General features: G+C 52.2%; 1 protein-coding gene across 2 annotated transcripts; it reads left to right on the top strand.

Annotated features, from left to right (window-relative positions):
• The first annotated feature begins 200 nt into the window (after nucleotides 1-200).
• Nucleotides 201-11,501, top strand: PI16 (peptidase inhibitor 16). Of its 2 annotated transcripts, XM_058554470.1 has the most exons (7): nucleotides 201-711; nucleotides 3,869-4,090; nucleotides 5,984-6,093; nucleotides 6,366-6,454; nucleotides 7,085-7,564; nucleotides 7,759-7,898; nucleotides 9,819-11,501. In XM_058554470.1, the coding sequence occupies exons 1-6, from the start codon at nucleotides 376-378 to the stop codon at nucleotides 7,878-7,880; spliced, it is 1,359 nt and encodes a 452-aa protein (XP_058410453.1). In that variant the 5' UTR covers nucleotides 201-375; the 3' UTR covers nucleotides 7,881-7,898; nucleotides 9,819-11,501. The 2 variants fall into 2 exon arrangements, with proteins under 2 accessions (XP_058410453.1, XP_058410452.1); XM_058554469.1 differs by having other exon boundaries at nucleotides 7,759-11,501.
• The last annotated feature ends 1,015 nt before the right edge of the window (nucleotides 11,502-12,516 follow it).

The following is a 12,516-nucleotide window of genomic DNA, read 5'->3' as shown; positions in this document are numbered from 1 at the left end:
TTGCCTCAGCCGAGAAAACTGTCAAAAACACAGCTAGCAAAGGAGCAGAACCAGGAGTCAGACTTAGGTTGGCCCAACCTGTACCAACTGCCTCTTATCTTCCTCCATCCTGCCACAAGCCACCTGTAGCTTCCTCATCTTGCCCAGTCCTCTGGGGGTAGAGTCTGTTTGGTTTCCTTCCTCTTGTTTGTTCTCAGCACCCAGTGGGTGTGACCTGGGTGCAACCAGTCATAGCTCTGGAGAGGTCACTGTGATTTGGAGCCTGGAGGACCTGTCCACAAGTCGGAAGGGACTGTGGAACTCACACAGCTCTTGGCCTAAGCCCCTGTTACTGAGAGAAAGGAAGCTTTTGCCAAGGACTCCAAGGGGAGATAAATGCTGAGAGTGGACTCAGCCCTCCCCAAGACATTGTGTGAGCCGGGCCAGGCCTCCAGACACAGCCCCTCCCGCCCACCCCAGCCAGGGTGGTGCTTGTGTGGGAAGGACTTTAAATCCAGCTGCCAGACCCCTGGATGGGAAAGGCAGAGAGGGCTGGCCACCATGCACGGCTCTCGTAGTCTCCTGGCGCCCCTGCTGCCACTGCTGCTACTGCTGGTGGCCGCCACAGGCCCTGCTGGAGCCCTCAGTGATGAAGAGAAACGTGAGATGGTGAAGCTGCACAACCACTACCGTGCCCAGGTGTCCCCGCCGGCCGCTGACATGCTGCAAATGGTGAGTGTGGCCAGGGGCACTCACCTGCCAGGGTGGAAGAGGTGTGGGATGGGCCCCCCACCAATCCCTCCCACCCCCCGAGCTGAAACTATCTCAGAGACTCGTCTCTCTGGTCAGAGTCCCTGACATTCTATAATTCACAGGTCTGCAGAAGCAGCCCCATTATACAGATGAGGAAACTGAGGCTCAGAGGGACTTGCTGGCCCCTCAGGGCCTTGCAGGTCACACAGCTGGCAGAGCCAGGCCTGGAAGCCCTGGCTTCCTACTCCAACAACCACTTCCCAGTGCTTCTTAAAATACACGTGCCCCTGGGAGGGGAACATGGGAAGTTCCTAACCTTGGTGAACAGTCTTTCAGATGCCTTCTAAGGAGATGAGAAGAGGGAACAGGGCAGCAGGACGGGTCCCAGCACCTACTAAGGAGATGGGTGAGAAGAGGAACCAGCAGCAGAGAGGGACCCGCATCACACAGTTCAAATTCTGTCCCAGCCACCTAGAAGACCTGCGATTTGGGGGAGTCCCTTAACCTAGTAAGGACCTCAGTTTCTCATCTGTAAAATGGGGTCATCATTAGAGCTACATATACATCAACATGGACTGAATCTCACAGATAGAACATTGAGTGGGGGAGGAAAATGAAATCTCAAAAAAAATATATACAGTAGGCTATATTTACAAGAGGTTTAAAAACATGTAAAAAATACTGTTGTTCACTGGTGGGGGACACATGCAGATGTAGCAAACGCACATGGACATGCCTACAGACAACGGAAGCCAGATCTGGGGCGGTGGTCACCTCTGTCAGAGGAGAGTGATTTGATGGCGGGGTAGGAGCAGGATGTTTATGCTCAAGATTAAAAGAGAGAGTCAGAAATTCACCTCCTTCTTGCCCTCCCTGAGGGCTGGACCAGCCCATCTCCTCCAGTCACCCTCAGGTGTCCTGGGAGCTTGATGGGCAGTGTCCAGGGGCCCTGTAGCTGGTGCCCAAGAACAAGGTCACACCTGGGGAACACAGCAGCAAGCCTGGGGGTCCAATCTGGCAAAGAGACTCTGGGTGGGCCCCTTTACCTTCAAAGGCCTCCGTTTCCTGATCTATCATGTGGGGCTGGCAATCCCGGCCCTAAGGGTCAGACGGGATGACGTGTGAGAAAGATCTAGGAAGGGCTCTACAAGTGCACACAGCACCGCCATTCACAGCCCTGTTGGCCTTGGCGACCAGGAACTGCAGACAATATATCAGTAGCCCTGGAGGCTGTACCAGCTCTGCCAAAGCTCCCAGATTGAGGCTGAAACTCCTTGTTGGGCCTCAGTTTCCCCATCTAGATCCCTGATGCCCTACCTTCTCGCTGGCTGAGTCTGGGGCTACACACAGGCTGGGAGCTGCTCTGCAGACAGAGGTGGGCCTCGGGGGTGGGGCAACATCCTGGGAAGCAGTTCGGATATTGAGGGCATACGCTGCTGCCTGGTGGGACGTGATCGGAGGAGGGGGTGGAGGTAAGGCTGGCCTGGGACACCAGGATAAATCTGGGACAAGGCTCAGGCTCAACCTTGCAGTGAGGGAATGCAGAGACTCTGCAGACAAAGGGCCTGGGATCAAATCTTGACTTTGCCATTTATGAGCTGGATGACCTGGGCCAAGGTACTTAATCTCTCTGTGCCTCAGCCTCCTCATCTGTCAATTGGGGATGATAACAACATAACAACGCTCTTGTATGATGGTTGTTAGGATTAAATGAGTGAACATGTGTAAAGCACTTGTGGACAGGCCCTGGCAGCTGCTCCTGAGAACCTTGAGGGGGGAGAAGTGGGTGTGGCCACACAGCCCCGTCCCCTCGGGGTCACCCAAGCTCCTGGCGCCTGATGGGCTGTCTGGCTCCCGCAACTGGCTGGGCCTCCGGAGGGTGGAGCAAGGGCTGCCGCCAGGCCATCCTTTTCCAGGAGAGGCCAAGGACAAAGTTTAATGGGATCCAGGCCTCCCTCCTCACTCCCTTGGTCAGATGCCTTGTTAATCCCTCTTCCCACCCACACTGGGCCTGTCCTCCCAGCCAGGGACACTGAAACTCAGAAGCCCCCTAACCTAAAATTCCCCCTCCCACTGTTTCACCTGAGGTCCCCAACTGGAGATGACTGGCTTTGGGATCTGACAGCTCTTTTGGGCACACAGGCTCTGAAAATAGGCTTCTGGATGAGCGTCACACAGAGACAATTTTCTTGGGGAAAAGGATTGACAAGAGTTGAGAGCACTTGGGAATAGCACTCGGGAGAGAAGCCTGGAGCTGGGAAAGCCATAGAGGCTGGGCTATCCCAGGGGAGAGTGGGAGCTCAGAGGGGAACACTGGCTCCCCAAGTCAGATTCATGGTGGGTGGGACGGGGAGGGGAACTGCTGAATAAACAACCCAGCCCTGGAACATTTCACTGGACATCCTGTGGTCTTCAGAGTGGTTCAGGCAGCCCTGGGAGGTCGGCAGGGGCATCGCTGCTGTCCACCTTTCACATAGAAGGATATTAATATTAATTAATAATAACATTGGGGCCGGCTTGGTGGCATAGTGGTTAAGTTCGTGTGCTCCTGGCCCAGAGTTCTTGAGTTTAGATCCTGGGCGTGGACCTACACACTGCTCATCAAGCCATGCTGTGGCGGCATCCCACATACAAAATAGAGGAAGACTGGCACAGACAGTAGCTCAGGAACCATCTTCCTCAAGGAAAAAGAGGAAGGTTGGCAACAGATGTTAGCTCGGGGCCAGTCTTCCTCACACACACACACACACACACACACACACACAAATTAATAATAACATTGTTACAAACATCATCTCACTTATTTTTCCCAAAGCCCTATGAGAGTTCAGAGAGTTAGGCAATCTGTCCAAAATCACACAGCTGGTGAATGGCCTTAAGCTTGACTAACTTCACGGCCTGGGGTGGCATCCTCCCACCTGCCCACAGAAGCCCACCAAGAGCAGAGACTTGTTCCAGATCATGGCCAAGAGTCACCCCGCTAAGGATGGGAGGATCTCTGGCCCCCAGCACACCCTCAACCTTCTTCTCCGATCCTCACAGAACTGTGGGCACCCTCACCTCCCTCTCCCATCCCCTACACCTGCCTCCACCAAGCCCTAAGCATGCTCACCCCCCTCCCTGACCTGCCCCACAGAGGTGGGACGAGGAGCTGGCCGCCTTCGCCAAGGCTTACGCGCAGCAGTGCATCTGGGGCCACAACAAGGAGCGCGGACGGCGCGGCGAGAACCTGTTCGCCATCATGGACGAGGGCATGGATGTGCCGCTGGCCGTGGAGCAGTGGCACCAAGAACGCGACCACTACAACCTCAGCGCCACTGCCTGCGACCCGGGCCAGATGTGTGGCCACTACACGCAGGTGCGAGGCGGGCGGGCGGGGCCCCCTCTCCTTTCACGGCCCCGGAGTCCCTTAGTCCACATGCTAAGCCCCCTTAGATCCTTCTTGAAAGTTGTCTTTCCACAGCAATTGATGCGTAGTCCAGGCCTATGACGAAGTCTGCTTCTCAAACTGCCTAAACCATTGTCAGTTGATTCTTCAGAAACCACAATCTTTTGAAAACACAGGCGGCCCCTTTCGGCCTCCTGGTACTGAAGAGACCTGACTCAGGCATCGCTGAGCCCTTTGCGTGGACAGTAGTTAGTGAATGAGGCCATCCTGACCGAACTCTAGGCAGTACTGTCCTCTGACCTAAGTTATGCAGGGCTGTCCCCCCACAGTAAATGCCCCCCGACTTCTGTCTTCTCTCTCACTGTCCGTTTGTTGTCATTTCTCATGATGTCTTAAGTTGCTGCTTCTAATTTGCCAGGGACCAAACAAGCAAATAAACAATTTTGTTTGTTTAATTTTTCTTTTGTTTTTAAAAACTGTGTATGTGTAAAGTAAGAGGAAATTGTCACTGAGTGAAGGTCTCAGGGAGCCTTCTGAGAGCTTTTCCTGCCTCGCTGCCACTTTTTGCTTGTGTCAGGGTTCTCACTGCATTTTGAAAGTTTGAGTTTGCAATTAACAGGTATAGGGTGTGTGTGTGTGCGTGTGTGTGTAGGGCAATTAATATTAGTGTTATTGAATTCTCTTTTTTCTCCTCCCAATGCCTATTTTTTGTTCAAACAATAACATGACAATTTTTTAAAAAAGGAAAAAGTACACTCACCATCTTCCCACCCATATCCATCAATTCCATTTTCCAGTGCCTCTTTTGGGTGGTATTTTTAGTGCTAATCTTTAGGGAAGGAAATCCCAACATCACCCACCCAAATCAGGAAGTTGTGAGGGCCCAGCAGCCCTCCCTGCCCCCTTCCCTCTGTCCCCTGTCCCCGCTCACAGCCCCCCTACATACATATTCTCCTGAACAGATTGCTGTCAGGACCCAGCAGGAGTGGGTCTGCCCCACCTCCGCCCCAACATTCTCTAGGGCTGAGTACACACACTCTCTGGCGTCATTTCTGCCTGGGAGATGCTCAGCAGTGGTACCTGGGGGACCCTCAGCTGATTTAAGCAGAAAGACCCCAATCCCGGGGCCAGTGTCTGTGTGTGTGTGTGTGTGTGTGTGTGTGTGTGTGTGTGTGTGTGTGTGTGTGTGGGTGTGGGTGTGTACAGAATCAACAGCTAAAACCAGATCTCACAGCAAAAACTGGCCTCAGTTGGAGTGACTCCTGGGCAGACTAGGCCTAGAAACAGCAAGGAGAGGCTTCTGGACTCAGCCCATGGCGGTGCACAAAGGTTGTTCTGCCTTTTTAAATTTTATACTTAAGACAGAACTCCTTCTAGCAGCTAGGAGACCCACACACAGAACCCGCAGAGCAGCTCCCTGCTTACCTGTGATGTGGGAGAAGTTCCATTTTCAAAATGGCTCCTCCCGTTTCCTTCCTTGAGCTTTGCTTGTTGCTGATGTCTAAGACTCTCCCATTTGAGATTTATTCATTTGGATATACTCCTTGTTTAAAATGCAAGGGCCTCTAGGGAGAGCCCACAAGAAGAATTTATGAGGGTATATCAAAAGGGAAGGTTTTCAGAGGGAGAGAGGCCAGGTGAAACAGTGTGTGTGGTTGGCAGGAGAGAAGATTGTTCAGGACAAACTCCTCCCCGCCCCCAGCCGCCTGTTTAAAGTTTTGTCCCGAAGCTGTGTGTCCTCAGGGACTTGGATCTCACAGGCTATAGGGTTCCTCCTCTCCCCACCCATAGAAGGCTGGTGTAGAGAGACACCAGCTAGGGGCCATCCTACCCAGGCCAACTGTTGGGTTTGCCCTCCTTCAGGTGGTCTGGGCCAAGACAGAGCGGATTGGCTGTGGCTCCCACTTCTGTGAGAAGCTCCAGGGCATTGAGGAGACCAATATCCAATTGCTGGTTTGCAACTATGAGCCCCCGTGAGTGCTGAGGGAGCCCTGGGGTAAGGGGTGGGCAGAGCCAAGGGGAGGGCTGAGTTGAGCACAGTCTAAAGAAGTGGGAGGGGACCAATCTAGGGCCTACACCCCATACTCTTGGGGGAGCTGAGGGCACGGATCGGAGTCTGCTCTCATTGGCCCATCAAGTTAGTTGGCCGGGGTACTTCTGGACTAGGTGTGCGTACGAGGGATAGATAGCGTCAGGGGTTGGCAGGGATCTCCCCTCCCCCCCACATCCTCCTCGCCTCCTGCAGGGGGAACGTGAAGAGGCAGAGGCCCTACCAGGAGGGGACTCCGTGCTCCCAATGTCCCTCCGGCTACCACTGTGAGAATTCCCTCTGTGGTGAGTCAGGGATGGGGTGGGGAGGAACAGGAAGGGGAGGGAAGGCACGGTGACCGGAGCCACGGAGTAGAGCCTCCCTCTACTCCGGGGCCATGCGTGGGCAGGGGAGGAGCGGTGGGATGCGACCTCCAGGGGCTCTCGGCGGCCCCACCCAATCCGGGTTCCCAAGCCCGCTTCGCCCTCCTTGCGCAGCCGCTTTAGCGCCTTGTCATTCCAAGTGACCGGATTTCAACCCTCCAAGCCGAAGGTAGGGGAGAGTCCCGAGGGCTGGGCGAGGTGGACGTGGCCAGACGGAGAGGGCCCGGGATGGGCGGGGCCGGCGGTGGGCGTGGTCGGAGGGACACGGATGGGCCGGGCCTGGCACGCAGTGGGCGCATTGGAACAGGAATCCAGCTGGAGAAGTCCCCCGCAAAGTAGAAGTGAGAGTGCCGAGAGGAGGACCAGGAGGGAGGAGTAACAGTGTCAATCACAAGAAATAACATTTATTATCAATGAGGGACCTTCGCTGGAGGGGGGGCTGTGTTTGTGTGTCGTCCTAGGACATTTGGTGGCCTCACCTTGATTGCGGTGGGGTGAGGGATGTGAGATCCCTCTTGCAGCACTAACATGAGGCCTTGTCTCTCTTATCAGAACCCATCAGAGGCCCTGAAGAGGATTTGCCTTCCCTGGTAACTGAGGCCCCATCTTCCCTGGCAACTGAGGTCCCTTTCTTTTTGGCAACTCACAGCCTGCTCTCCTTGGATGAGGGGCCAGCTCCCTTCCCCAAATCGACCAGTGATCCCATCCCCAAATCAGCAGACAAGGAGGCCAGCAGGACAACAATGCCCTCCAGAAGCCCAGAGAGTTCTCTGCACCCCAAGGTGTCCCTGACAGGGACACAGGAGCCGCTACCCTACTCCCAGGAGGAGGGCGAGGCTGAGGCCGAGTTGCCTCCTTCCAGTGAGTTCTCAGCCTCAGTTATTCCAGCCCAGGACGAGCCAGGTGAGCTGCAGGCCACACTGGACCACATGGGGCACACCTCCTCCAAGTCCCTGCCCAACTCCCCCAATACCTCTGCCACCGCTAACGCCATGGGCGGGCGTACCTTGGCCCTGCAGTCGTCCTTGCCAGGTAAGGCCTGTAGCGTCTGTCCTGCCTTCCCTCCTGACTCCAGAATGTCAGCACCCGCCCCCAGCATAGATGGTATGGGCATGGCGGGGCATGCACCCTCTGAGTAGGAGTTTCCTCCCTTGCATGCCTGATAGGGGGTGGGAGGTCAGGCAGAGCTGTCTCCAGGCTGAGGCAAAGCTTCCCCCTTCCTGCAGGTGCAGAGGGCCCTGAAAAGCCTGGCATCAAGTCAGGGCTGAACTCGGGCCCTGGTCCTGTCTGGGGCCCGCCCCTGGGACTGCTGCTACTGCCTCCCCTGGTGTTGGCCGGAATCTTCTGAAGGGCTCACCACTCAAAGGCAAGGCTGGTGGGGGCACCCTGGCCTCATGCCCACTCTGGATTGTCTGTCTCCGAGTAAGAGGCCACAGCTCCCTGGGCAGGTCCTGCTCTGTGGCCCAACAGCCCCTCTTCACCCCAGCTCCTGCCCAGACTCCAGGCTAGTGCCCTTGTGCCCTCAGGCGGCCTCTACAGGGCCACACCCTGGCACTGCCCCAGGAGTGCCTCTGCCTCTGGGGAGGCCCACTCCTCAGCTAGCTGCAGATTGTTCTGAGCAGTGTTCCTGTGGCCACAGGTGCCTGTTCTCCAGTTGTCCTGTGGCCATGGCCTGCTCTTCTAGAGACAGAAGATCTCACGGCATGCCAGGAGTCCCTTGGCCCCTCCAGTCCCCTGGCCTCTTCCTGGAGCCATCCAAGTCCTGGGCTGTTCCCAGGAGTGCCTCCTGCCTTCCCAGGGTGAAGAGACCAGCTATCCTCCTGCCATCTCCCCCACCCTGTCCCCAGCACCCCCAACAAGACACATCTTGGCTGAGGGCCCTCTGGAGGCTGCAGGGCATGTGCCTCATCCCCAGACATCTTGGGGCACGAGGCAGGGCTGGCTGCGAGCTCAGGTTGCCGCCCGATGACTGCACACCTGGCCTGGACCCCTCCTGCCTCTCCCATCTCGGTCCAGGGTCGAGGGGAAGGGTGGGGATTCTGGAGAGATCCCTGCCTGCTGGCCTAGGGCTGTCTGCCTGTGCAGGGTGGGGGTTCTCTCTGAGTGCCTTCCTCCCCTACTCACCTGTGTAGCTGGGGGGCAGTGTGAGGGGACAAGTCCCGCCTGAGTGGGGTTCTGTGAGTGGGGCAGGCAGGGGCCAGGGAAGGGAAGCAGCCCCTGCCTCCTGAATAAAAGCCTGTGCTCGAGTTCCCCAAGTCTCCGTGCTTGGGCGGGGTGGGGGGCAGGGGGCGAAGAGGCTCAATGCTTCCCCCCACCAACCTGTGGCACTGTTCCTTCTCCTTTACCCCCCCACTCCCCAATACTCCATTTAGTTATTTGGGGCACTCTTCCTTTCCTTTCTGTAACTCCCCCCCACCTACCCACCCAATCTTCAGGTAGCTGACAGGAAAGGGAAAGGGCCAAGGGAAGGCCAAGGGTGGTGGGCTGACTCCCAGCTCCAGGAGTCACCAGTGGAGCTAGCGGGGTTCAGGACCCAGGATCAAGGAGTGGCATACAACCTCAGTCGGTGACTGAGGGCAGCCTTGGACCAAGCTGGGGCTGATGGGGAGAGACAGAGCAACTGTCTCAGGGCCAAAGCCAGAGTGTGCGTGGTTAAACAGGCAGCATCCAAGTCAGGCCAGTGCTGCACGCCGACCATATATATATGTGATATAATGTATCTCTATTAAGATATAACACAAAACTCACCCATTTAAAGTGTACCACTCAAGGGTTTTTAGTATATTCACAGGGTTGTGCAACTATCACACTTTTAGAACATTTTCATCCCCCCAAAAAGAAATCCCATACCCATTAGCAGTCACTCCCCATTTTCCCTCCACCCCCCACCCACAGCCCTAAGCAACCTCTAATCTATTGTCTCTATGGATTTATCCATTCTGACGTTTCATATAAATGGAATCATACAATATGTGGCCTTTTGTGACTGGCTTCTTTCACCCAGCATATTTTCAAGGTTCATCCATGTTGTACCATGGAGCAGTACTTCATTCCTTTTTATTACCAAGTAATATTCCTTTGTATGGAATACATTTTATTTATCCATTCATCAACTGGTGGACATCTGGGTTGTTTCCACTTTTTGGCTATTATGAATAATACTGCTATAAACATTCGTGTAAGTTTTTGTGCGGACATGCGTTTTCATTTCTCTTGGGTGTATACTTAGGAGTGGTATCATATGGTAACTCTAGATCACATGTAACTCTATGTTTAACTTTTTTAGGAACTGCCGGACTACTTGCCAAAGTGGCTGTACCATTTTACATTCGCACCAGCAACACACAAGGGTTTCAGTTTCTCCACATCCTCGCCAACACGTTATTATCTGTCTTTTTTATTATATCCTTCCTAGTGAGTGTAAAGTAGTATCTCATTGTGGTTTTGATTTTCATTTGCCTGATGGCTAATGATGTCAAGCATCTTTCCATGTGTTTATTGGCCACTTGTATATCTTTTTTGGAGAAATGTCTATTGAAGTTGTTTGCCCATTTTTTTTTGCGTGAGGAAGATCGGCTCGTGAGCTAACATCTGTTGTCAATCTTCTTTTGGTGAGGAAGCTCGGCCCGTGAGCTAACATCTGTTGTCGATCTTCTTTTTTTTTTTTTGTGAGGAAGATCAGCCCTGTGCTAACATCTGCCAATCCTCCTCTGTTTTTGCTGAGGAAGACCGGCCCCTGGGCTAACATCCATGCCCATCTTCCTCCACTTTATATGAGACAAGGTCACAGCATGGCTTGCCAAGCGGTGCGTTGGTGCGCACCCGGGATCCGAACAGGCGAACCCCAGGCCGCCGCAGCGGAGCGCGCGCACTTAACCGCTTGCGCCACTGGGCCGGCCCCCCCAGTCTTCCTTTTTGCTGAGAAAGATTAGCCCTGAGCTAACATCTGTGCCCATCTTCCTCTATTTTGTATATGGGTCCATGCCCGGGATCCGAACCCACAAACCCCGGGCTGCTGAAGTGGAGTGCATGAACTTAACCACTACGCCATTGGGCTGGCCCCCTGTCTGCCCATTTTTTAACTGGGGCATTTTTTTTTTTATTATTGAGTTGTAGGAATTCTTTATATATTCTAGCTACAAGTCCTTTATCAGATATATGATTTGTAAACATTTTCTCTCATTCTGTGGATCGTCTTTTCAATTTTTCTTGATGGTATCCTTTGAACACAGCAGTTTGTAATTTTGATGACATCCAATTTGTCTATTTTTTTTCTTTTGTTGCTTGTGCTTTTGGTGTTATAAGAAACCACTGCCTAATCCAAGGTAATGAAGATTTATGCCTATGTTTTCTTATATTTAAGTCTTTGATCTATTTTTAGTTAATTTTTGTATGTGGTGTGAGGTGGGAGCCTAACTTCATTCATACATGTGAATATCCAGTCGTCCCAGCACCTTCTGTTGAAGATCATTCTTCCTCCATTTAATTGTCGTTACCCTTGTTGAAAATCAATTGACCATAAATGTGAATTATTATTTCTGGACTCTCAATTCTATTCCATTAATCTATATGTCTTGTCTTTATGCCAGTACCACACCGTCTTGATTACTGTAGCTAGTAGTAAGCTTTGAAATTGGGAAGTGTGAGTACTCTGACTCTGTTCTTCTTTTTCAAGATTAAGCTCTCCTGGGTCCCTTGAATTTCCACATGAATTTTAGGATCAGCTTGTCAAACTTCTGCAAAGTCAGCTGAGATTTTGACAGGGATTGTGTAATCTGCATCTTAACAATGTTAAGTTTTCCAATCCATGAACATGGGATGCCATTCCGTTTATTTAGATCTTTACTATCTTTCAACAATGTCTTGTAGTTTTCAAAGTATAAGTTTTGCAATTCTTTTGTTAAATTTATTCATAATTATTTTATTATTTTTGATGCTATTGTAAATTAAATTATTTTTATTAATTTCATTTTCACTTTGTTCAACTGCAAGTGTATAGAAAGACAATCGATTTTTGTATATCGATTTTATATCCTGCAACCTTGCTGAATTCATTTATTAGTTACAATAGAATTTTTAGTGGATTCCTTAGGATTCTCTATATACAAGATCATATCATCTGCAGAGAGTTTTATTTCTTCCTTTCTAACCCAGATAAACTTGTATTTCATTTTCTTGCCTAATTGCCCTGGCTAGACCCTCCAGTACAATGTCGAGTAGTGGCAAGAGCAGACATCCTTGTTTTATTCCTGATGTTAGGGGGAAAACATTAGTAGGTTTTCCCCATTCAGTATAACGTTCACTATGGGTTTTCATAGATGCCATTTATCATGTTGAGGAAGTTCTCTTCTATTCTTAGGCTTCTGAATGTTGTTATCATGAAGGGATGTTGAATTTTCTCACATATTTTTTCTGTGTCTACTGAGATGATTATATTTGGTCTTGTTCCTTATTCTATGGATAGAGTGTATTACATTAATTGATTTTCAGATGTTGATCTAACTTGCGTTCCTGAGGAGGCTCCCTCCCCTTTAGGCCTGTTTTCTCAAGCTAGCCCCGGTCCTATGAGGTGGTCAGGTGATGTGGCCTCTGGGCAGAGCAGGACTGTGAAGGCCCAAACCCATCTGTCCTAGTTTTGGGTGGGCTCTGCCTGCCTCCTGCAAAGCAAGAGCACGTGTGGCCAGCCCTCAGGAGCCCTGTCACACGAGAGAACCTATCCAAGACCAGGAGCAGGGACCCCTTTGGAAGTTTATTTTGGGGGAAATAACAGAAGGCAAGACATGGTGTCCCATACTAGTCAGGTGGGGCTGTGACAAACGGGCAGGGAGGGGATGTGTCAGCACAAACCCATGGGATGGGAGGGCACGTTCAAACAGAGGGCAGGGGAGCTGGCACTCTGAGGCCTCGAGGACCAGAGTGGGGAGGGGTCTGCACGGCTCCCAGGCATGTGGAGACTGGCACAGTAACAAGGGCTACAGCAGGGC

This window comes from Diceros bicornis, chromosome 14, assembly GCF_020826845.1.
Source record: "Diceros bicornis minor isolate mBicDic1 chromosome 14, mDicBic1.mat.cur, whole genome shotgun sequence".
In the NCBI taxonomy this organism is placed as follows: domain Eukaryota; kingdom Metazoa; phylum Chordata; class Mammalia; order Perissodactyla; family Rhinocerotidae; genus Diceros; species Diceros bicornis.
This window is presented reverse-complemented; position numbering and strand designations above follow the sequence as displayed.